Source organism: Neophocaena asiaeorientalis, unplaced genomic scaffold (assembly GCF_003031525.2).
Source record: "Neophocaena asiaeorientalis asiaeorientalis breed wild unplaced genomic scaffold, Neophocaena_asiaeorientalis_V1.1 scaffold671, whole genome shotgun sequence".
NCBI lineage: Eukaryota > Metazoa > Chordata > Mammalia > Artiodactyla > Phocoenidae > Neophocaena > Neophocaena asiaeorientalis.
Window position 1 is genome coordinate 781,563 of NW_020175533.1, and position 26,323 is coordinate 807,885.

Here is a 26,323-nt window from a genome sequence, read left to right on the forward strand (position 1 = left end):
AAAATTCTACAAGGGCTGACAGATGTCATTAAACTTTTAGAATGTCTTTTCTTTTTTTCTTCATTCAACACTTAATGAGTGCCTATTCTGCCTGGTCCTAATTACAGAACTACTTCATCAATAAAAAGAATCAAAACTACTTCAAGGATATAGGAGATTATATTCATTCAAAAAGGTTATTTTTTTCCACACTGTGCATCTGTCATAGACATCATACATACACGTATTACTTACACTCATTAAAATATTTAATAATAAAAATTTATTAAAATGGTATTGATTTAATTTGATACAATTCCTATTCTTTAGCTGACAAGAGGTTTTCTTGTAGATCACCTGAACCTAATCAACTCAAAAGTCTAATCATTTAGTTCTTCGGATTAACGGCTAGCTATGTAAGCTTGCTCTACCTGTAAGAGATCTAGTTAACAAAGCAAAAGAAATATGCCACTAGAAGGAGGTAGGAAAAGATAGTCAAGAAGTATGAATAGTAGAAAACAGATGGACTTTTAAGAGATTGAAAAATAGCAAAATGTAATAAGGTTTAGAAATACAATTAAACAGAATCAGTTAAGATCCTAGACAGAAAGGTAAAGCAGGTTATTACAATATGATATTGACAAAAAAGGAAAAGCTTTAATGCCTAGTGAAATTTAGGGTACCATCTTGTGATCAAGAGACAATAGGCTTTTAAACCCCCAACCCTTGCCTATATTACCCAGATTCTACTGTGAAGAGAGAATGTGAAACTGATGATTCTTCCATCTTCAAGATGTAAGATATGTAAATTTGAAAAAGAAGGGCATAAGAGTTAGAATTATTTGGCTCCTCTAGTTTTTACAGACATTGTGTAACTAAGGTGCTTGTGCAAATTATAGTTGACTAGTTCCAGTTAGTTCAGATAAATCTGTATCTCTCCTGGGATCTGGAAAAAATAGAGATCTGACACTTGCCCCTGTGTCCAACTGCATTCACTCTACTTTCCTCAATGAGGGGCTCTATTAGGCATTAAGGAAACGTGAACAAGGATAGATTTTAAAAAAGGAATAAATAGCTACCGTTAAAGAATATAGCTAACATTTATTCAGTATTTATGTGGTAAATATTGTGCTTTACGTCTGGCATCTAATTTGATTTTCAGAACAGTCCTATGAGGTAAGAATTATTATCTTCATTTTACACATGTGGAAACTGAGGCTCAGAGAGGTTGAGTAACTTACCCTAGATCACATGGTAAGTGGGGTAGCGGAATTTGAAATCAAGTATTCTGACAGTAAAAGACTAGAGGAAGACAGAATAAAGTCACTTCAGGGCAAAGGGAGTGGAAGATACTTCTCCTCTCCTTATTTCCTAGGTATAAATACCACAAAACTATGGGTGGGTTTGGTTGGGAGAGTGAAAATATTACAAAGGCCTAAATGAGCTATTAGATGCACAGGGAAGAGTTTATTTTTTGAGGATCTCTATTTAAGGCTTTTGAGCTTTTAAGTGCATTGAGCACCTTTTTCCTTATTTTCCTTCTTTCATTTGGGCTGAGAGTTCCTGCTTTGTAGATTATGAGCTAGAAGGGATGGGACACAGTGAGGCCCAAAGGAAAGAAGTCAGGGTGATAGCTGATCAGAATATGTTCTAAATCTTTAAAAATAGAGAGGTAGAGACATTTTACAGGTTTCCTTTGGGGATTACCAGCCTCATTCATCACAGTGGGAAGAGGTAGGGTATTGAGGGAAGGAAGTTATTGCTAAGAATAGACTGTATTTGAATGGAGTGATCCTTATGCTCTGTTTCTTAGAAAACTAAGGATGGTAGATGGAGTAAAGAACCTTGAACACTTCTACCAAGAGAAATGTTCCAGAGGTAGGCTCGAAGAACACAGAAACTGATTTTTCTTTCTTTTTCATTGAAGTATAGTTGATTTACAATATTGTGTTAGTTTCAGGTGTACAGCAAAGTGATTCAGATATATATATATATATATATATATTCAGATTCTTCTCCATTATAGGTTATTACAAGATATTGAATATAGTTCCCTGTGCTATACAGTAGGACCTTATTGTTTATCTATCTTATATATAGTAGTTTGTATCTGCTAATCCCAAACTCCTAATTTATCCCTCCCTCCCTTTCCCCTTTGGTAACCATAATTTTGTTTTCTATGTCTGTGAGTCCCTATTAAGATTGCTCTTAATAGGGAGTTTTTTTTTTTTAAGAAACAGGAATATCTCTCAGTCTTGTTTGTAAAACTAACATAGGATATATGAAATTACTTCAATAATATTTAAGGAAGACACAAATCACTAATGGAGAGAAGGTATAGAAAAGATAACCAAATAAATATGGATTTAGATGGATTTCTTCAGTACTTACTAAGCTTACAACTCAGAATTCCATAAAGTTTCTAGGATCTGAATGGTCTTTAACTTTATTATTTATTTATAATTTTTATCCTAACTCTTTGTCAAAAAGATCTAAACAGAAAAAGTATTATTTATCCAAACTTTTCTTTGCCAAATTGGATTGATATCAACTTTGACAAGTCATTTGACTGATATAATCCAAGTTTATCACTTGATCCTAGATCTAAACCAGGCTTCATTTCTTTCTCTCCTGCTCTTTAGCAAGTCACCTAATACTATACCAGTCTTATCTTACTGTTTTTTTCAATTATATACATTCTATTAATATATGCCATTATCATGTACTTTATCATGTATCATTATGATGTCATATATTAATGTCACCATCTTAAAACTGTGTTTTGTTTCATTTATGAATATTTTGTTTCTTCAATTAGATTGTGACACTTTCAGATAGAATTCCGAGCTAAATGTGACATAGGTCTGAACTAACATGACTCATCCTGTATTCTACAGTATGCATCCAATGGCAAGAGCCTTCTCTACTTTTTTGAAGTATCTACAACACCTTATGATATGGGATAAGATATTGAAAGAGGAATATAAGTAATGAAGATGGTACTGAATAATTACAATGCTTACTTAATATAGAATGAGATCTAAGCATAGTATAAATGAAGGCCAATTAATAGCTAAGCATCTACCAGAAAGGAAGGGGTAAGATACTAAATCTTTTGGTACATCAATCAAAGAGAAGTTGAAATTATATTTCACAGTAAAAAAAAAAAAGGTAAAAAATGAATTAAAGAGAAGATAAAAAAATTCTATATGTAAATCACAGGTGTCAGTAGTTTAGTTCCTGGACACAGAGTAGGCACTCTATGAACTGTAATTATGTCCTATTACACACCTCTACCTGGAAGTCTGCTCCAGGTGTTTGTATATCTGTAACTGGATGAAATTTCTACACCCCTAAAAACATCCTTAGGCAGCTTTTATAATTACACAGGACTCTAAGGAGCAGATGAAAAAAAATCTCAGTATCTCTGGGACATCTGGCTTAGACCATGGGACTCCTAATGGTATATACTCAGTTGACTGAAGAAACAGGACTCCCAGGGGACAGTGTTTTGGAAGGTTCCATGTTTTATGTCGAGTACCCAAACTATCTCTCAATATTTAGTTTATGACAATAATATAAATAGAAACACTTAGACAAAGCAAATATCTAATGTTCTGAAATACATAGTTAGAATCTAAAAAACATGAACTGGAATGTGATATGCAGATTTAAATTAAGAGTTGGGGGTATCTTAGATCTTTCTTAAATTAAGATGAGTCCAGCATTCCTCATCAGATGATCTGAGACCATTAATATATGGTAAAAATAAAAAATGTTTTACCATTTACAGAGTTGTAGAATACTGCTCTTGTGCTTTTCACACTGCTGGCACTGCCCACAGAGCCTCCAACATCCCAAAATTCTATATAGTAGGTCTTCTCTTCTGGGGTTCCTTCTTTGTAGTCATGAACCTAACAAATCAATCCATCAAAATAATTATTATAGCCACTAAGAAAACTCATAAACACCCTCATTCCACTTTAAAGCACTGAACATTCCATATCAGTAGCTTATCCTCTGACTCTCTAATCACCACCTCCTATCTTTGCAGCTTCCTCTCTCTAACACTCCAACTCCAATAATAATCTTTGACCCCAAAGGTCCCTATAGTTCATGGATCCTAACACCTTCCAAAGTCCCCCCTTCCACTTCCAAACCTTCATTTCCTTCCTAACTAAGCATAAATTCTGCTATTCGTCATTTTAATCTCTCCTCTACCCTTCCCTCACATAGTATTCATTAGACAAAACTCCAGCCCTGATTATATCCACCTTTTCCTGTATTCCATGTCTGCAACCCAGCTAGCGAGTGTAATGTTCAGAAAAATATACATTCAAGCTAACTGGATTCATTTTAAATTCAAGTCTACCTTTGGAGCTCTCCTTCAATCAGTTCCATAGTCTATTTCCTCTTTTCCTCCCCTAGGTAACTATTTCACACTTACTCCTATTTTTCAAACTTCCAATCTCTCTTCCTTGTCCTCAAGCACAGCTAATAATCTTGCTTCCAGAGACAGAAGCAATCAGAAGAGAACTCTACAACCTGCTCTTCGCTTATCTATCCACTCCCTGCATCTGTACCCATATAATCTGCTTTCCTTGCAGCTATTATAGATAAACTGTCTGTGTCTCTAAGGTCAAATCTCCTTCTTATGCATAAAATCCCATCCCTTCTTTCTTATCAAAGAGGTAGCTCTATCAATTCTCCCTTTCATCATCAAATTTTCCCTCTCTGTTGGATAATTCCCACCAGCGAACAACCATGCCATAATTTTTCCCATCTTAAAATAACCTTCTCTTGGGCTTCACTAGTGGCACAGTGGTTGAGAGTCCGCCTGCCGATGTAGGGGACACGGGTTCGTGCCCCGGTCCGGGAAGATCCCACATGCCGCGGAGCGGCTGGGCCCGTGAGCCATGGCTGCTGAGCCTGCGCGTCCAGAGCCTGTGCTCCGCAACGGGAGAGGCCACAACAGTGAGAGGCCAGCGTACCGCAAAAAAAAAAATAAAAAAATAACCTTCTCTTGACCTCATGTCTTCCTCTAGCTGCCAAACCACTTCTCTATTCCTTTTTACGGCAAAAGCCCTCCAAAGAGTTGTCTCTTCTCAACTGTCTCTAATTCTTTTCCTTATATTCTCTTTTGAACTCATTCCTGTCACACCTTTTGTCCCAGTCACCCCACTGAAATATTCCTTATCAAGGTCATTAATGGCTTCCACACTGCTAAATCCAACAATCAATGAATAGTTTCCATCTTACTCTATCATCTGATAAAACTAATCACTCCTCTTTCAATACTTTCTTCACTTAACTTACAGGATATCATACTGTTCTGCTTTTCTTCCTACCTCACTGGCTAAGCCTTTTCAGTCTCCATTTGGGTTGTCCTCATCTCTCTACCCTCTTAATTGTTAGAGTGTTCCAAGGTTTAGTTCTTGGATATCTTGCAACACTTGCTCTTTTGACAATTTCATCTACTCTTATGATTTAAAATGTCATAAATACGTTGATGAATTCCAAATTTATATACATCCTGGAGCAGTCCCTTGAACCTCAGACTACCATATCACCTAACTACAATTTGGATGTCTAACAGGCACCTCAAATTTAACATATTTAAAAACAATATCCCAATCTTCCTTCCAAACCCATTCTTCTCCCAGTTTTCTCTGATCCAGTAAAAGGCAATTCTAGCCTTCTAGTTAGTTGAAGGGCCAAAAACGTAAGCGTTAACTTAACTCTTAACTTAAAACTTAACTCCTCTCATACTGCATATCTGATTTGTCAGCAAATTCTGTTGCTTTTGCCTTAAAAAAATATCCAAAACCCGTTCATTTCAAACCATCTCAACTATTACCACCCTCAAAGCCTCTATCTATCTCTTTGCCTGAATTAATGTAATCATCCCCTAACTGATTTCCCCACTAGAGCCTCACTGACTCACTTTCCCACCACCCTCCATTTGTTCTCCGTATAGTAGCTAGAGTGATCATTTTAAAATGAAAGTTAGATCATATCCCCCTTCAATTCAAAACTCTCCAATGACTTTCTCACTCAGAGTAAACTCCAAAATCTCTCTCTTTCTCATGGTCTAGACTCTATAAGAATTTACTGCTTATATTTCAGAAACGAAATCTGATATATGGCAACCTTATCTATTAGAATATAGACAAGAGCCAGATTATAATATGGTGGTTCAGGGGTGTATATCAGAATCTTTCAAGGTTTTTTTTTTTAGAAATATACATGCCAACAAAAGCAAAAAATAAACAAGTGGGACTACATCAAATAAAACAGCTTCTACACAGCAAAGGAAACGAGCAACAAAGTGAAAAGGCATCCTATGGAATGGGATAAAATATTTGCAAATCATACATCTGATAAAGGGTTGATATCCAAAATATATAAAGAAATAATACAATTCAATAGCAAAAAACCCAATTTAAAAATTGGGCAGAGGAACTGAATAGACATGTTTTCAAAGAAGACAAATGGTCAACAAATACCTGAAACGGTGCTCAATATCACTAATCAGAAGGGAAATGAATATCAAAAGTGTGAGATAGCACCTCACACCTCTTAATATGGCTGTTATCAAAAAGACAAGAGATAACAAGTGTTGGTAAGCATGTGGAGAAAAGGGAACCCTTGTACACTACTGGTGGGAATGTAAATTGGTTCAGCCACCATGGAAACAGAATGAGGGTTCCTCAAAAAGTTAAAAATAGAACTACCATATGATCCAGCAAGCCCACTTCTGGGTATATATCCAAAGGAAATGAAAACAGGATACTGAAGAGATATCTGCACTCCCATGTTCTGTGCACAACAGCCAAGATATGAAGACAATTCAAGTGTCTGTCAATGGATGAAGGAATAGAGAAGATGTGATATACAGCCATGAGATGGAATATTATCCCATTATTCAGAATCTTGAGGGAATTATGCTAAGTGAAACAAGCCACTCAGAGGAAAAAAAAAAAAAACAACTGCATGCTATCACCTATATGTGGAATCTAAATAAAAAGTTAAACTCATAGAAATAGAAAATAGAAAAGTGGTTGCCAGGGGTTGCAGGGGTGGGGGAAATAGGGAGAAATTGGTATAAAGGTACAAATTTTCAGCTCTAAAATGAATAAGGTCTGAGGACCTAATATATGATATGGTGACTGTAGTTGATAACACTCTATAGTATAACCGAAACATGCTAAGAGAATAGAACTTAAATGTTCTCACCAAATAAATAATAAATAAACATGTGAGGTGATGGATGTGCTAATTAACTGGATGGGAGGAATCCTTTCACAATGTGTAAGAATATAGTAAATCATCACAATATACACTTTAAATATCTTACAACTTCTTTTGTCAATTATATCTCAATAAAGCTGAAAAAAAAAGTCCTTAAAAAAAAAGAAATATACATGTCAGACTTACTGAATCAGTAACTTTGGGGTCCAGTCCTTGGCATGCATAATTTGAACAATTCTCCAAATGATTTTGCTGTAACCTCTAGTTAAGAATTACTCATTTTATACAATGGAACTCTTGGTATCAGGAAGCCTAGACTATATCCATTGATTGCTACTAATTATCCCTGATATCTTTGAGTCTCAGTTTCTTTGCTTATAAAACGAAGAAGTTATATTCTGTATATCAAATGGCTCTGAAATAACAGAAAGCAAGATAGCTGAACAGTTAAAATAGATGTCATAAAATGCATATATCAATATATGTTTAACAGAATGCTTCATACTTTTTACTTATTCACATTTTTTTTTTGGTCCAAATCCTTTTGTCCAAGGAAAACTGTAAGTAAATAAGATATTCTACAGATAGCCACATTGACATTAAGATAAGACAATTAGCAGACTGGCAACAAAGAGGATAGGACACAAAAATGACAACAGCAAAATCACAGCAGTTGGGGACCATTGTGGATAATAGAAAGTAATCTTGTATACTGTGATAAAAGGTATCACTATTTTGCTATGAGGCATAAATAATTGATAATATGTGAAAATGTTAAGTCATCAATAAAAAGGTTAAACTACATGAATTCTGTTTATGAAAGCAAGGAAATTTATAATTTATATTATCAAGATTTCTAAGCAAAACAACTGAAACGAACAATACAAGGTATTATAAGGGGTCAGTTACCTGGTATCAAAAAGCTCAACTACTTTAGTGAAGCTTTGTTGATCCTGCCACCCTCCCTGGCTCCAAAACCAATCAGGGCCAGTTAGGTACTCTTCTTATTTGCTCCCATAACATCCTGCACAGTTCTATCATTTCACTAACCACACTGTCTTATTTATCTGCTGATATCTCTTCTATTAGACTCTGAGCTTAAAAGCATGGACCATATTATTCATCTTGGTAGGCCTACAACATAGCATAATACCTGGCACATATTAGATGCTTTGATATGTTTAGTTAAATCAAGGAATAAATTCAGGATATGTCATCCTCTAAGGTTTTATTATACTCAGTTTATTATTTTACTGAATTCCAGTGCTTCTCAAGTACAGTTTTAAGAACAAATTAAATCAGAACCAATAGGAAGGCTTATTTTAAAAAATACAGATTCTTGGACAACTCTTGAAGCTTCTGGGGTGGGGCTCAAGGATCTGTATTTTAAAGAAAGCTCTCTAGGAGATTCTCATACATAATTAAGCTGGGCAAAAATTTAAGTACATCATTTTTTTTCTCTAAAGTTATTTCAAATGTCTAATGTTTACAGACTGTAAACAGACTGTAACTCCTTCCAGAATAGCCACTATGTAATACAACTTCCAGGTAGCATGCCCTCTTAGCCTTGCAATGTACCAAGTCTACTAGCCAGCTCCCTTTTGGCTACACACACTCCCAAGCCAGATTCACCCACTCATCTGTACTCTTCACCACAAAATACCTTCCTTAATTAAATCTTTTCATGTTTCCTTCCAGAATTAGAAGAGAAGGTACCCTTCTTTCTTTCCAAACTGGTGAATTAAACTAAGTTTTACTTAATTCAAATGTAATGAGTCCTAAGAACTTTAACCGTGGCTTGTAGCTCGTAGCTATGACATAATATCTTTTATATGGGTGAGTGATCTCCAAGGGAAAGCTTGACATTTTAACAAGTATTGCTCTTGACACAATAAGTGGTACGTCGGTGCTATACTAAGAGCCCAACATGATGGGGGGTAATGCCAAACTATAAGAAATGTGTTTTATATTTAAATCAGGTCATCAAGGAATGAATATTTAAAGTCATTACAGACTTTACAGCTATATAAAGAAGGATTTTTCTCAACAGGTAGCAAAAGTATGTGCTGATCATCAAATGGGAAAAGGAACTATACTGTAACTTTGGTACTTCTCATTTACTCACCTCTTAACTTTTTATTGGAAATCAAATCAAGACTAAGTATAAAAGGTTTTGTCTCATTTGAAGAGTTTATTCATTGTGTGTAATTTTTAAAAAGGAGAAACAAATTTAGTAAAGAAAATGATACACATCAGGAAAGAGCAGTGGATGTAGATATTCTCTAGTAAGTTTGGTTTAGTATGTGTGCCTGCAGAACTATTATTAAAGAGAGTCAGGAAGGTAGGAGGTCTTAGGAGAGAGTTGGGAGAAAAGACAGAAGGATAGAAAAAAGTCAACAATGAGAGTGTACCAGGGGAGTAGGAATTGAATTTGTCTCATTCATTGCTGTACTTCTAATTCTTTGCAGTGTCTGATACCCAGGAGGTATGCAATATATATAATGAATGAATAAATGAATGAATGAATAATATCATAAAGGTGTCTGCTAATTGCCTCTTCCTTACCAGTAATCTTGTTCTGCCTTCAGCCAAGTTCATTTCCTCTATTAAAAAAAAAAAAACCCTTGGACTTCCCTGGTGGTGCAGTGGTTAAGAATCCGCCTGCCAGTGCAGGGACCTTGGGTTCGATCCCTGGTCCGGGAAGATCCCACCTGCCCCACGTGCCAAAGAGCAACTAAGTCCGTGTGCCACAACTACTGAGCCTGCACTCTACAGCCCACAAGCCACAACTACTGAGGCTGTGCGCCACAACTACTGAAGCCTGTGCACCTAGAGCCTGTGCTCCACAACAACAGAAGCCACCACAACGAGAAGCACACACACTGCAATGAAGAGTAGCCCCCACTCGCCACAACTAGATAAAACCCTCGCACGGCAATCCAACACAGCCAAAAATAAATAAAATAAAATAATTTATAAAAATAATAAAAATAAAAAAATAAATTAAAAAACTCTTCACTTTCCCCTTCTATTCTGTACCCATCTGTTCCTTTATTTAACCTCTAAACGACTGATTTAAACTCCTGTTTCTATTTCCTCTCTGCCTGCTCACATCATTTGGTTTCTGCCACTAACATTCCATTGCATTTTCAAAGGTCAGCACTACCTTCATCGTCACCAAATCCAATTTTTTTTCTCTTAGTCCTTATATCTCTGTATTATTTCATACTAAAAATCAATCCCTCCTTCATGAAATTCTCATCTCTGTTTTGCTCTTGCGGTATTTCATCATCTTGGCTATCCCTCCTATCTCTTTGATCAATCTTTCTCTGACCCCCTTTTCAACATCAACTCTCTAAATATACCCCAAGGTTCTCCCTCAGCTCTTCTCTTTCTAAATTTTCCTTTCTGAAAACCTCATCAGCTCTCATGGTTCAGGATTATCCCTATACAGATAACACCAATTCAGAATTCTCTCTTGAGCTTCAACACGTCAAATGCCTTCTAGACATTGGATAGCTCACAGATCCCTCCCTTCATCATGTCCAGAGCTAAATTTATCACTTCTTTCTCTTCCACCTGTAATATATATCCCTCTTCTTAAGGAATAGTACATTTGTCCGTTGCCCAGGCTGCCCATTCAATCATTAACACTCAGTATAATTTTCTGTTCTTCACAAGCGACTCACTTTCTCGCTTGAACACTTATATTCTGTATCAGAGCTATCCCACAGAACTTTCTGTGATGATGCAAATGTCAAATATGGTAACCACCAGCAACATGTGACTACTGGGCACTCGAAATGTGGTTAGTTCAACCAAGCAACTAAATTTTTAATTTTAGTTCATTTAAATTAAATTTAAATCTCCATGTGAGTCTAGTCGTTACTGTATTTGACAGCATTAGAATACCTTTTTCTTAATACCATTCTGGAACAAAAGGCAGTACAGAGTAGTGATCAAAAGCACAGGTTTCTGAACCAGACTGTCTGGGTTTGAATTCCACCTCCATCACTTATTAGCATTGTGACCGTGAACAAGTCAGTTAATACTTCTGTGCCTCAACTACTTCATGTGTCAGATAGGGAAGCTAATAGTACCTACCTCAAAGGGTTTTGGGCATTAGTATGCAAAATAGGTGCCTAGCCAAAGTAAGCACTAAAAAATGTTAGCCATCATTTATTATTACCATTATTTTAAAGATCATTTATATAAAGACCTTGTCCCACCTACCAGTTCCCACCTCATATTTTTAGTGGTAGGAAGACTGCCCTTAAAAAATTTTTTTTCTCCCCAGTGCTTGTATATTGTTATGCTGCCCAAGAGGAATTCAATAGATATTGATTGTGTGCAATGTGTAAATTAGAATTAAAAATCCCATTAAAGTGAACTAGAAATGACAAATCAATTTCCTTATTTATAATTCGTGAAAAGATTAAATTCTGTAAGTTTTGTTTTCATAATTAAGCATAGCCATGCGTTTATATTGGCCCCATTAGACTTGGGGCAACAAAATTAGAACACAGCAATGAATGAAGAATACCACAAAATAAAACTTTTCTCTCTCTTCCCTTCAGTTCAGTTATGAACACCTCTGCACTGCATACTAAATCCAAAATGTTAATAATTACTGAGTACATACTTTAAGCTTATTAGCTTCACCCAGTACTTGAAATTAAACAATTACATTATCATCTTTACCATCTCTATTTTTAGTTGGCTGTTAACGGATGTGAAATGAGCTAAACGGGGCAACTGTTTTTAAGAGTTCTGAAGAGTGTGTATTTATGGATCTATACTGATTCTGGAGATCCCCTTTCAGGTTTCAGTAACACAGAAGCTGTAATTGCAATATAAAAGCTGCTACAGCAGAAAGTGTTCTTTCAAGTTATTTAGGTAAAGGCTTTATCAGATTTAATCATCCTTGCTAGAGGGAAGAACTGTTCACTTTATTACAACAGTCAATATAATTTACATGTCTATCAGAACTTACCTTAAGATTATTGTTTAAAAATGCCTTTTACTTATGTTGTCACTCAAGAAATGCATTTTTCTCAAAGAAGACAGATCAACCAGCCCAATTCAATGAAGAGTAATAAGAGCAAGATCACTTTCAGCCCCACATGCCCAACTCTTCCACGGTAATGCAATTCAGGCCAGTCTGGCTTTAAAGAAGTCAGTAACACACTCATTCCAGTAAAATCCGTCACATTATTACATGACACTTGTCTTCGACTACTGTAGCCTTTATTCCAGTCTCCCTTTGGGCAGTTTTACGTCCTCCCCACTGTTCCCTGGAACTATGGAGGGAGTTCAAAAGTCAGCAGTCTTTCATAAGATAACTCAAGGGAACTTCAATTTCACTTTCTTCAAAAGCAGGAGTTTCCAAAGGAAACCGCTACTGTTACTTCTAAAACTTGGTCAGGGTTCTTGGGAACTAACTAAACTCATATTGATCTGCAATCTGGGACATACGTAGAAGCACTCCTTACAGATACACCCCGAGTCTCTACCTTCATATACAGGAGGCTGCTAAGACAAAGTTTCTTTTGGAAATTTTGCTACCAGCTACACTCAAGACCTGTTATCCTCAGTTACCATATACTTTGGGTCCTTAATTGGTTTCTCATATTCTGATTCCCAAACTGCTTTCTGCTTCCTCTACCCATTATTCAATCCCAATTGTTTCCTTCTTCCAAATCTTTCCACTTCTCTCCTAGAAACTTACTCCATGATTATATAAAATTCCATTATATTCTTATCCTCAACCTCATTTTATTAACTGATGTCAGCCTCTACCCTGAAGACAAAACTTCTCCTGCTGCCCTCTCAGATGGATGCTGTTCACTCTTCCACATTTGAATTACCCTGGAGTTAAAAAATAGGAAATACCTTGCATGAGGCTTTGGACCATCTAGCTATACTCCCTTCCCTTCCTCTTCCCTTACTCTTAATACCTTTTAACTCCCTGTCAGCATCTGATTCATAGTCTTGCCTCTCTAAGTCCTGTCATTAAGCACTTCCATATCTACTTGGAAAACTGATTCCACATCCTACCCAGTGTTCCTCAAAACACTGTTCACCTGCACCAGAATTGTCTCAGGTGCTTCTTAAAATGTAGATTCCTGGGCATCATGTATAACTCTGAATCAGAATATCTGGGGGCCTTTGTTATAAAGCAGAAACTAACACACCATTGTAAAGCAATTATACACCAATAAAGATGGTAAAAAAAAAAGAATATCTGGGGGCAAGGTCCAAGAATCAAATTAAAAAACTAAGACATCAGGGCTTCCCTGGTGGCGCAGTGGTTGAGAGTCCTCCTGCCGATGCAGGGGACGCGGGTTCGTGCCCCAGTCTGGGAGGATCTCACATGCCGCGGAGCGGCTGGGCCCGTGAGCCATGGCCGCTGAGCCTGTGCGTCCAGAGCCTGTGCGTCCAGAGCCTGTGCTCCGCAATGGGAAAGGCCACAACAGTGAGAGGCCCGCGTACCGCAAAATAAACAAACAAACAAACAAACAAACAAAACAAAAAAAACCTAAGACATCAGACTGCTTATCAAAGCAAAATTTAACTATATCTTATTTACAAGAAATACACTGTAAATACAAGAGTACAGGAAACACAAAAGTTAAGAGATGGAAGTAAGATACACCACAAAACATTAACTAAAAATAAGTTGGTTTATACAATATAATACTATTAACTATAGTCACCATGTTGTACATTATATCCCCAGAACTTATTTACCTTATAACTGGAAGTTTGTACCTTTGACCATCTTCACCCATATTACCCCTCTCCCCCTTTCACCCCCACTTCTGGCAACCACAAATTTCTTCTCTGTTTCCATGAGTTTGGTTATTTCAGATTCCACATCTAAGTGTGCTAATACAGTAACTGTCTTTCTCTCTCTGACTTATTTCACTTAGCATAATGCCCTCAAGGTCCATCCATGTTGTTTCAAATGGCAGAATTTCCTTCTTTTTTATGGCTGAATAATATTCCACTGTATATATAACACAATTTCTTTATCCATTCATTCATTAGTGAACACAATCTTAAAAATTCTCATGACAAGAAAAAAATTGTAACTATGTGAGGTTATGCATGTTACCTAAACTTATTGTGGTAATCATTTCTCAGTATATACATATAACAAATCATTTTGTTGTACACCTTAAACTAATACAAAGTTATATGTCAATTATATCTCAATAAAACTGGGGGAAAAAGTGGGATTTAGCTGTTTTATTACCAGACAAAATAGACTTCAAAGTACAGTGTATTACTGGATATACAGAGGATATATCATGATGATAAAATGTTAAACCCTTCTGGAAGTTTAAACAATCTTAAATTAGAACACACCTAATAAAACAACTTCAAAATATATAAACAAAAATGGGCAGAATTAAAATGAGAAATAGACAAATCCACACTTATAGTTGGAGATTATAATACTCATTCCTTAGCAACTGATGAAACAGGCAACAAAGAAAATCAGTCGAGAGAGAGAGAGAGAAGATTTGAACAAAAAGACTAACAAACTTGACCTAATTGATATATTTAGAACAATGCACTCAACAGTTACAAAATATGCATTCATTTCAAGTGCACAGAAATATTTACCAAAATTGGCATTAAGCAAATCTCATCAAATTTCAAAGAATGAAATCATACAGCACATGTTCTATGCACAATGAAAGTAAGCTAGAAATCAATAATTAAAAGATAATAAACATTCTCAAAGTTTGGAAATTAAGTGGCACATTTCTAAACCACCCATGAGTCAAAGAAGAAATCATAATGGAAATTAGACAGTATTTTGAACTGAATGATAATGAACAAAATTTCAGAGAGGCAGCTAAAGCTGTGCCTAGATAGAAATTTAGAGGCTTAGAGCTTTCTAAAGGGAAGCCTGAAAAAAACCAATGAAACAACTACCCAGTGCAAGAAGTTATGAAAAAAAACAGCTAATTAAACCCAAAGAAAGTATAGACATAATAGAGAAAAAACCAGAAATTAATAAAATAGAAAACAGACATATAATAGATAAAATCAACAAAGCCCCAAACTGGTCCTAGATAGACCTCTAGCAAGACTGACCAAGAAAATAAGAGAAAGGCCACAAATTACCCATATCAGAAATGAAAAAAGGAATACTACTGCAGATCCTACAGATATTGAAAGACAACAGAGGATATAAAAACAAATTTTTTGACAATTTACATGAAACAGACAAATCATTTCAAAAACATAAGTTGTCAAAATTGATATAGAAGAAATAGTCATTTTCATATTTTCTTTAATGTTATTTAAAAACTCCCACAAAGAAAACTTTAGGTCCAGAGGTTTTTAACTGTGAATTCTTCCAAATACCTAAGGAAGAAATAAAACCAATCTTACATAAACTCTTCTGGAGAATAGATACAGAGGTAAAACTTCCCAACTCATTTTACGAGGCTAGCATAATCCTGATACTAAAATCCCACAAGGAGATTATAAGAAAGGAAAATGATAGGCCAATATTCCTCATGAATTTAGATACAAATATTTGAAAAAAAAAGTATTAGTAAATTGAATCTAGTGATATATGAAAAGAATACATCAAGACCAAGTTGGATTTACTCCAAGAATGCAAAGTTGGTTTAACATTTAAAAATCAATCAAAATAATTTACTATAGTTACAAAATAAAGCAGGGAAATTATGATTATCATGCAAAAACACCTGATAAAATCCAATACCAGTTCCTGGTTCAAACTCTCATTGAAATAGAAAGAGAAGGTAACTTTAATCTGATAAAGTATATCTACAAAAAGTCCTATAGCAAAACCCATATTTAATGGTATTACATTAAAAATTTCGTGAGATTGGGAATGAGACATGGATGCCTGTTAGCACCACTTCTACTTAACACTGTATTGGGGATTTAGCCAATTCAATAAGAAAAGGGGAAAAAACCCCAAATAAGACAAAAGGTAAATTACATGAGCAGACTGGGCTCTGAGTAGATAAGAGGGGCAGGTGGGTGGGGCAGGAAAATGAATTTAAGTTCAATTTCTACTTCAAATTGTAAAGCACTAGACCTTAACTTCACACCTTTTAAGCTTCTCTCATCCTCCCTACAAACCTGTAGGCTAGATAAAGCAGGTATTATTTACCTCTAATTTGCAGATGACATACTAAGGCTCAGAGAAGTAAACTGATTAGTCTAAGTCTCTCTTTAAGAAGCAAAAGCAATATGCGACTGACACAGGAAGTGGGAGTTCAAATCTAAGTTTCTTTTCAATATGTTAAGCTTTCTCACAGAAAGGGAGCTAGAAAAGTCCAAAGGGAAATTTTGTCCAGAGCTTATTATTGGGTCTCCCAAACTTAAATAAAGTTGCCACTGAATTCATTATCTAGTTTCTTTTTCTTCCATAGCTAAGAATTTGGGAACATAGTAGGCTGAAATGATATAGACAGGTCCCCTTTGACTTCAAACTCATAGAAATGTCATAAAAATATTTGTTAAAAATAAAAAGGACACACTTAAAAAAAAAAAAAAGGAAATTCCCCAGATGCTAGAAATGAAGGAAAAACTTAAAGAGTATGAAATGCGAGCTGACCCAGATTCAGATATAACTTCAGGGGTTGGTTCCCAAAGTTTTAGTGCCCAGCCAAGAATAGGGGTCTGTTTTCCAGCTTTTAAGGCAAGAGTATATGTGGGTGAGTGACAAAGAACAGATTCCCTTCTTGAAATGTGGACCCTTGATGAGCAGCCCAGTCAGTGAAAGAGAATAGGAAAAACTCTGTCCACTGGCTGAGGAAAGCAGGAAAAACTTTCTGTCAGGGACCTTGTAGAAAGTAGATGAAAGATCCACAAAAAATGGAAACCACAATCAGATGCTGGGGGAAATTTACATTATCAAGATTGCATGGAAATTCCAAGCTGAGAAATTACAAGGATCACTGAAATCGCTAGGGCTCTGGCAGCAACAGAAATGAAAGGCACTGTACTCTCACAACACAGCATACAAGACTTCAAAAGGGAAGAGGAGAAAAAAAATCCTGTTGAAGATGTGGTCATCTTCAAGAATTACAAACCACACAAGAGGTACATTTCCATGAGGTAGAGTCTGCATATATAGCAAGTAGGACATCTGTCACCCACCCAGAAAAAAAATAGAACAAGCCAAAAGAAACCATAAAATATTATGTTGAATATGATTAAAATAAAAAGTAAAATATAATGAAAGATCAGAATATTTTGAAAAATTTTGACATTTGAAAAAGAACCGAAAGGAACATCTGGAAATTAGAAGTTACAGTTACTGAAATAAAAAACTGAGTGGATTTATTAAAAAACAGATTACACATAGTTGAAGAGATTCTTAGTTAACTGGAAGGCAGATATGAGTACATCATCCAGAATGCACCACGGAGAAACAAACAATAGAAAACATGAAAGTGCAATTAAAAGATATGGAGGACAAAAATCCAATAGAAGTTCAAAAGAAGAAGATAGAAGGAAAGAGGTAAGGCAAACAGATAATGGCTAAAAATTTTGAAAAATGAAGATATATACAAGGCGTACAACTTCTGAGTAGGATGACTAAAAACTAATCCACCCCTAGATGTAGGTTAGCAAAACTACAGAACATCAAAGATTATAAAAAAAATTTTTTTTCTAAAGCAACTAGAGAGAAGAAATTACCTTAAAAAGGAATACCACTTAGGCTGACAGAGGATTTCTAATCAGTGGCAATATACATCGCAGACTGTGGAACAACAGGTTCAAGGAACTGAAGGAAAATAACTGTCAATCTAGTTAACTGCTATTTCCTCCTTATTTATTTCTTAACTCAATGGAGAGAGGTATGCTACTACAAGAGAGGCCTGGACAGGAATAGCTGGAATTAGCAAGACCAAAATATCTGGGAAGACAGTTAATTCAGTGGAAACTGCACTTGGGTTTCCTAAATGTGATGTGGAACAGATGACCTAGATATAAGGCTCCAGAAGCTTTTGCCTTTACACTATATTTCTAGCCAAAAGTTGGCTGTCTTAGTGGGAAAGCCTTGAGCAGAATGATTTATGGAGCATGTTAAGTGAACTCTAGATATACAGTATAGTAATTAAAAGTGAAGTCTCTGGAATCAGACTAATTAGGATCAAATCTTGACTCTGCTTCTTATGAACTGAATGATTTGATCAAATTACTTTACTTCTCTATGCCTTAATTTTTGTAGCTATATCTTACAGTTTAAAAAAGACTAAGTAAGCAAAGACATGTAAAACATTGGGCATAGTATCTAGCACAAAGTAGGTGTTTAATAAAACCCAGCTATTATTATTACTTAGTCTTGACTACAGGGCTGTAATTGGATCATGAATTTGAAGGAGTTATCTTTAATATGGCATTGAAAAACTAAAATATAAGAAACACATACCCTGACATCTACTGAGCAGCCCACAGTCCATGATGGATTTCCCAGCACTTGATTTTGGCACAGGAGATGAACTAGGGAAGATTTCCCAACACCTGTAAAAGATACAAGAACTCTAGTCATTTAAAAGACATGCTGAAATATATTATGGCAAAAGTAAGACTGAGAATAAGCAGTAATAATGATATATAAAGCATGGTTGTTTAAAGGGTGTTCATACCATACCGATGATTTAATAAGCTTCATTGATAAAGAGAAGATGGTTAAGGACACTGGTTCTCTCAAATTTAGCATCAGAATCCTCTGGAGGGTTTGTTAAAACACAGAATGCTGGGTCCTGTCCCCAGAGTTTCCAATTTGACAGGTCTGCCATGGAACCCAAAGATTTTGCACTTCTAACATATTCCCAGGTGATGTTGATGCTATGGATCCAGGGAACTCACTTTGAGAACTACTGGTCCAGGGCAATTTCAAATAAACTAATCCCTTTCCTTTGGAAGGATTTCATCTATTCAGCCTATTTTAGAATTGTAGAATCTTAACATATCTTAGAGGTAATCTCCTCTATCCTGACCACCAATGCAGAGGCCCCTTCCACAGACCCTGTTAGATCGTCTTTCAGATTATGCTTGAACATTATCAGTGACAGGGATTCACCATTTCACAATTCCATATTTAGATATTCCAGTTCTCCCATACAGTGATTTTTAGAAAGCAGTCAACCACTTGGCCCAGACTTATCTTTTGGAAAAGGAGAACAACTCTTCTTCTTCTTCTACATCATGGCCCTTTAACTTCATAGACAGCGCTTGTCTTTTCTTTTTATTGAAGTATAGTTGACATACAATATTACGTTAGTTTCAGGTGTTCAACCCTTAAATACATTACAAAATGATCGCCACAATAAGTCTGGTAACCATCTGTCCCATGCAAAGCTATTACAGTACCACTGGTGATATTCCCTATGCTGTACAATACATCCCTGTGACTTATGTATAATTGGAAGTTTGTACCTCAATTCCCTGCACCTATTTCACCCCTCTCCCCACCTCTCCTTTCTAGCAACCACCAGTTTGTTCTCTGTATGAGTCTGTTTCATTTTGTTTGTTCATTTTTTTTTTTAGATTCTACATATAAGTGAGATCATACAGTATTTGTCTTTCTGACTTATTTCATTTAGCATAACACCTTCTAAATCCATTCATGTTGTCGCAAATGGCAAGATTTCATTCTTTCTATGGCTAATAGTCCACCTGTATGTGTATATATACACATATTTTCTTTATCCATTCATCTATTGTGGACACTGAGGTTGCTTTCATATCTTGGCTACTATAAATAATGCTGCAATGAACATAGGGGTGCATACATCTTTTCGAATTAGTCTTTTGTTTTCTTCAGGTAAATACCCAGAAGTGGAACTGCTGGATCATAAAGTAATTCTATTTTTAATTTTTTGAGAAGCTTCCATATTGTTATCCACAGTGGCTGCACCAATTTACAGTTCCACTGACAGTACATGAGGGTTCCCTTTTCTCCACATCTTCGACGACACTTGTTATTTGTTGTCTTTTTGATGAGTTATTCTGACAGGTGTGAGATGATATCTCATTGTGGTTTTGATGTGCATTTCCCTGATGATTAGAGATGCTGACCATCTTTTCATGTGTATGTCTTCTTTGGAAAAATGTCTATTAAGGTACTCTGCCTATTTTTTAACTGGATTGTTTTTTGATATTGAGTTGTATGAGTTCTTTATATATTCTGGATAGCCCCTTATCAGATATGTTGCTTGCAAATATCTTCTCTCATTCAGTAGGACAGCACTTTCTTTTCTTATAGATCTCCTGGGTTTAGGATAATCTAATTACTAATGCTAGGGCTAGTATTCTGAGATCTGTAGGAAGAGGAAAGGGAATGAGCTATCCCTGTACATTTATGTGTAGAGTTACTCATTCAATTAACATATCTGGGATGCCATTATAACAAGCATTGTTGGTGAATCTTTATGCGTCACTAGTTGTTATCAAAAATTTAGCCGATCTCTTTGTGTGCATTACTGTGCATGGATCTATCACTTTTTATTATAAAGTTTTATTTACAGTCTATCTAGAAAGTACAGAAAAAAAGAAGAAAATAAATCACCCAAAGAGCACTACTGTCAATAATGTAGATTTAAATTCATAAGCAGAGTTTTTCTATAAGCAGGTTTTTATTGTGAATATATTACACAGTGTACTTAAAAACAATGAAACATAGCCTTTGCTTACACAGCTGGTTTTGTCTGAAATATCCTACACATCCTCTCCTTCCATTTTCCCTCTCATTGGCCTGGTGAATTAATCTTTCAAGACTCAGCATCATTCTAGATATAAAGTCTTCTCTTACTCCATACAGGTAGAACTAAGCACATCACCCACCATCCTCTGCATCTCCGCTGTACACTGTACATTTTTCTATACAGCACTTAAAATACACTATTACACTTGCTTGTTTATAGAGTTTACTCACTCTGCTTGATGTTAAGTTCTTTGAGGCCTGGGACTGGGTTTTACTCATTTTTTATTTCCAGTACTCAGAGAGGGCCTTAATTAGTACTTATTTAGTGGCTAAAAATTTCCATGTTATTACAGAATCTTCATAAATATTTTTAATGTCTCCATAGTAGTTCAGAGAGGAGACATAATGATTTATGTAACCATTTTCTCATTATATTAAGGTGCTTTGAACTTTTCATTATGCTAAGAAAAGATTTCTGTTTACACTTTCGTTTAAAATTAAAATTATTTTATTAGTATACCTTCCCAGAAGTGAAATTAATATGTAAACCGAAATCAACATTGAAAGTTCTTGATATACATTGACAACGTTTATCTGGTTACTATGCCACCCGCCATACACATAAGCCTGCAGGTCTTGTTGCACCTCAACAGTATGTAGTTGCTTTTTCATCTTTGTTAGCTTATAAGAGAAAAAATAGTGACATCTTGTTTTAGTCTGCATTTCTTTACCTTCTGGTAAAGACACACATTATGTTCATCTTTGCTAACCAGTTGTTTTTCCTCTCTTATGAATTATCTATTCATGTGCTCCGCCCATTTATCTACTAGGTTTTACTGTTGTCAATTTACATGACCTCTTCATATACTAGCTGCTCATGTAATTGAACCAAACATTTCCCCAGATTCCCTTTCATTCCTTTTATTTTTTTACATACAGGCACGTAAGGTTTTTGACTACTCAAAGTGAGCTTTGTATTTTATTTACTGCATTTCATCTGATATCTATGGCCTTTAGGGCATATTGTTGATTTTTGTGTTTGCATGTAGGTTTGTTTATGTTGGAGGAATATAACTAGGCATTTAGTTATCGGCTTGACACAAGTCTTGAAATTCTAGTTAAGCTTAACTGTGTCAGAGTAAACAGCTCTATGTAATAATATTGTATAGCTCTCCATGAATTAACTGCATTGGGTGATAAGAGTTAGCTAACGTGGGATGAACTTTAAACAGTAAGAACAACAAAAGTGCCAAGGATAGTGGTTAACTTTAAGAATTTTGGAAAATTCTGATTCTATGTTTTCATCATTAGAACTAACTTAGATCAAAAGAATGCACTTGATTTGCTGGGGAAAAAAAGTTCAATATAATCAAATAAATGCCAGCTCCAAACAGAGCTGGTAATGTATTAAGCCCATCCCTTACATATGAAGGAACAAAGAGAAAAGAGTATGTGCATGTTAGAGAGACTTTCAGGATTCCTTACTAAATTATCAAATATCTCTATGGGATACAAACAAATTTCTAAATCCCTAGTCATTCCTTTATATATTTGCGAAATCCTCAAAATTTCACAGGGGAAATGAGCCTTTATTCAAAAGTAAACTTTGAAGTTTAAATACAAAGGCAGATGAAATGTAAAAAGTATATTCTAACTTGTAAGACAGCAAATCATTGTTAAAAGGGAACTGATAAAAAGACAATAACTGACTTTGCACATATAGCCTAACATCAGTGAATGTGTGACAAGATCAATCACTTTCCTGGTGGGCATAGCTCTGTCTTCTGTTTTACAACTAAACTATAATAATAATTTTAAAAGGCTTACTAACTGCCTGATCACTTTTTCACATTTAATACAGCAGCCAATTCAATGCTGTTGTGTAATGCATTGATTCCACAGTTATATCCCCAGCACCCAATTCAGCATTTGCTATGTATTATAATAGGGAAATAATTTTTTTGGGAAAAAAATAAATCGATTAGTCTGAACAAGATGTAACATGAAGCGATTGTTAGATGCAATAGAAAGGTAATTATAAATGAGAGAAAGCACCCACTTCACATATCATGAAGAACTGTGTTAGCTCTGGATTCTTCTAAATCCTACTTGGTGATACTCGTACGAAGCCCATTTAGACCACTGTTGCTTTCTTTATCTGTAAAACTGAGTGCTTTTATTAAATTAACTTCAGCACCACTTCATGCTAAAGTTGACATAAATTGGATTATGTTCATAGAATTTCATAATGCAACTTTCTGAAGGGAATATTAAATAATGCTCTCTGTAAAATACTTTGCAATGCAAATAATCTTCAGGCAATGTGAAAATGTTCTCAACCTCCTCTCCCCACCAATTTTATTCAGTTTGGTAAGGCTAGTTTTCAAGCTCTTTGGGGTATGTCCTCTCCACCTCCAAGCATCTGACACAACGTCTTTGCTCAAGCAGACATCCAAAGGTCAACTCCAGAAAAGCACATCTATGAAATGCAAGGTTAACATTTATTCCAAGTTCTTAAGAAGCTTAGGAGTGGAGGGTTATGAGAAACAGGATAGTGAAGGGGAGATAGAAACACAGACTTCAACTCCTGTTCTCAAGCGTCCAAGGTAAGAATTTTAACACTAGGATTAAACTGGGCTCAGCATTAAGTCCTAGCTGCTTCATAAAATGGCCCTTATCTTATTTTTTCTATTTCTTCCAGCCTAGCACATAACAGTTTTTCAATTAAGATTAAAGAGAACAAAGAAAAAAGAAGCGCAGTTGAGACTAAAACAGGTCTACCTGTTTTACTTCACGAAATAATATGGGTTAGTGTTCTAAGTATGTGGACTCCCGGCTCAAACTAGTTCTGTCATTTACATCTCTTTAAAAGAGATTTGTCATTTGTGAAATGGGATAATAGGACTGATCTCAGGATTAAATGAGTTAATATATGCAAAGCACTTGGAACAGTGTCATTCTTCTTAGCGCACATTTGATTTCTTTAATTAACAAAATCTATTAAAGGCAAGGTCCGAACTTCTGTCTCAGCACGGCGCCCAGTACAACACTCAACCTCCGCAGATCTTTTAAAACAAAGGATCACTAGGCTTCGGTCGCCCTGGAAACCGACGTAGAAACCAGCGAAAACAGAGAAAGGCCCCGGCTACGCGCCCCCCACCCGTGCGATGCCGCCACTCCGTTAAATTGAGCAAAGTCCTCTGGGAAGTGTAGTCTTTAGGCCTTGAGAGGGAATTCAGCCACGGGCCGGAGTCAGTTAGTCGGTGTGTGTGTAAAGGGAGAGTGAAAGGGGAGGATTTTCGGATAACTCAAAAGTGTCGGGAGCCCCAGAGGTGGGTTAAGCGGCTCACCTGAGTCTCCCAACACCAGTACCTTCACCCGATCCAGGGACGCCATCTTGCCACTGCCTTCCTGAGGTTAACGCCTATTCCGGGATTATAGGCCAATCAGAGCTGGGATTGGAAGGCGGAATCTTCAATGTCATTGGCCAATAGGAGCGTGACTGTCTTGATTGAAGGCCTCACTGTGCTGATTGGCCCGCCTAGTTAAAAGTAGCAGGTGGTTTCTAAAGCTGGTCGCAGGAATAGGGCGTTCTCCTTGTCGCACAAGTGGCGTGGCTCGTTTAAACCAGTAGTTGAGGCGCTGAGGGAAGCTGTAGTGGGAGTGTTCGAGGATTCGCTTTGGTAAACCTTGTTCCCTGTTCCTTGTTCTCGGTTCCCTGGCCCGGCGCCGCCTTTCAGGGTGTCCTCTCCTTTTCGCTCCTTTCTCCATAGCTAGTCTCCTCCCCCTTAGCTGCTCTCTTGACTCGGTTCTCTTCTTGGTTTCCAAAGAACTATTGACCCGGAGCGGCCCATGTGCGACCTCGGGTAGGACGGGCTTGGCTGCGCCGAGTGTGGCCTCTGGACTCAGCTGGTAGAGTCCGAGCGGATCTAGGGGTGTCACAGTGGGGAGGAGGTAAACATTACCGGGCTCGTGGAGGCCAGCTTGTCCGGAGGTTTCGCGGTGATATGCCACTGTATGTATGAAGGCGTGGAGAATACCGTGAAATATGGTAGCCGAGAAAGCCAGTTGGTTGTGTAGAATCCAAGTTCTTCTGGAACTGGAATAGAAGTATACTGAAATAATCTGACAGGACTCCCCACATCCACTCCTTCCTTCTAATACACGCTGCAGTCAGCATAATCCTTTACAATCACGAATTTGATGCTTTCACCTCCTTAAAACCATTTGAAGTTTAAGAAGAGGGTTTCCAATACCCTATCTTTTTGTACTCTGGAAGCTGCAGTGGAGGAAGTGAATTGGAGGGAAGGTGGCAGGGTGGGCATGTTTGAAGAAAAGGTGCTTTACGAGACCTATTGAAAGTTTTATGGAAGTACTAGACGAGCTGTGCTGCACGTTGGAAAGTCAGTGGTGAACAAGATTAATCTCCTGGTCTCCGAGGTAGACATGGAGAAAGTATAAGTCTATTCACTGCAGCGAAGAAGGGGAAAGAACTATGGGAACATGTGAAGTGGGGGGGGATCATTCTGAGCCACTAAGGGAAGTCTGAGAAGGTGTCTCTGAGGAAATGTCATTTGAGATGTGAAGGATGATTAGGAGAAGGGACTTTGGGCTTAGCTGTGGGAGCAGAGAAAACAGCATGTGCAAAGGCCTGGAAGTAGGGAATGCATGTGTGGCTCACAGAATTGAGAGAATGCCAGTGTGGCCGGAGATGAAGCTGAGGAGGGTAGACCAAGCACAGAAAATGCATTCATTTCAACTTTGTTTCTCCAACTCTGTTGCCCGGTGTTTGTATGATTAGAATACATAGGGTTCAAAAGCAAAACCAACTTGCCTTTGGGGGTCTGGGCTGTAGGGTGGTAGGTGAGGCTGGGAGGTGACTGATAGATTCTGAGGCTAAGAAGAAGCAACAAGACCTGGCCCCCAGAGGTCACACACTGAAAAGTCTCCAGAGGCCAGCCAAGCTCCTTCCCTGTTTAAAAATGTCAGCTGCTCTTTAGCTAATTGTTTTCATGTGGGAACATGGTCGCTCTTTTTTTTTTTTTCCGCAGATATTTGCAGTTCTCAAGAGGGCCTGAAAAAATTGAAATTGATGTGAAAGCTCATGATTTTTAATGTTAACCGCAAATTCAGAAAATTTTCAAAACATTCTTTGAGTCAAACGATGTGGCACAGGCTACCAGTTTGAGACCTCTCATCTCAGTATTATGAAATCCAGAGATTGAGGAGATTCGGCATAATTGGGGGAGTAGAGGCAGTGAAGGAGAGAACACAATGTTCAGGAAGGAGGATTTTAGAGTGTAGAGATTTTGAACAAGGTGGCACAGCATGACTTCTTTGCTGAGTTCCAGTTTCATTTGTTCAGCCACCTGCAGGATA

At 36.8% G+C, this 26,323-nt stretch overlaps 2 protein-coding genes across 5 annotated transcripts in view; one reads left to right on the forward strand and one right to left on the reverse strand.

Moving 5' to 3' along the window:
* Window positions 1–24,352, reverse strand: part of RABL3 (RAB, member of RAS oncogene family like 3) — a 38,403-nt gene extending 14,051 nt beyond the window's left edge. Inside the window, exons 1-3 of the mRNA XM_024769304.1 lie at window positions 24,295–24,352; window positions 18,668–18,759; window positions 3,764–3,893 (exon numbers count right to left, since the gene is read on the reverse strand). Coding sequence (XP_024625072.1) covers window positions 3,764–3,893; window positions 18,668–18,759; window positions 24,295–24,340 — 268 coding nt within the window. The 5' untranslated portion in view covers window positions 24,341–24,352. The remainder of the gene's footprint in view (window positions 1–3,763; window positions 3,894–18,667; window positions 18,760–24,294) is intronic.
* GTF2E1 (general transcription factor IIE subunit 1) overlaps window positions 23,492–26,323 on the forward strand; it is a 36,159-nt gene continuing 33,327 nt past the window's right edge. Inside the window, exon 1 of one of the 4 annotated variants that reach the window (XM_024769303.1) lies at window positions 23,492–23,550. The gene's annotated coding sequence lies outside the window, so the exon portion shown is untranslated. Of the gene's footprint in view, window positions 23,551–24,561; window positions 24,628–24,673; window positions 24,811–26,323 lie in introns of those variants that run through there. The other 3 variants (XM_024769299.1, XM_024769302.1, XM_024769301.1) reach the window with 3 other exon arrangements.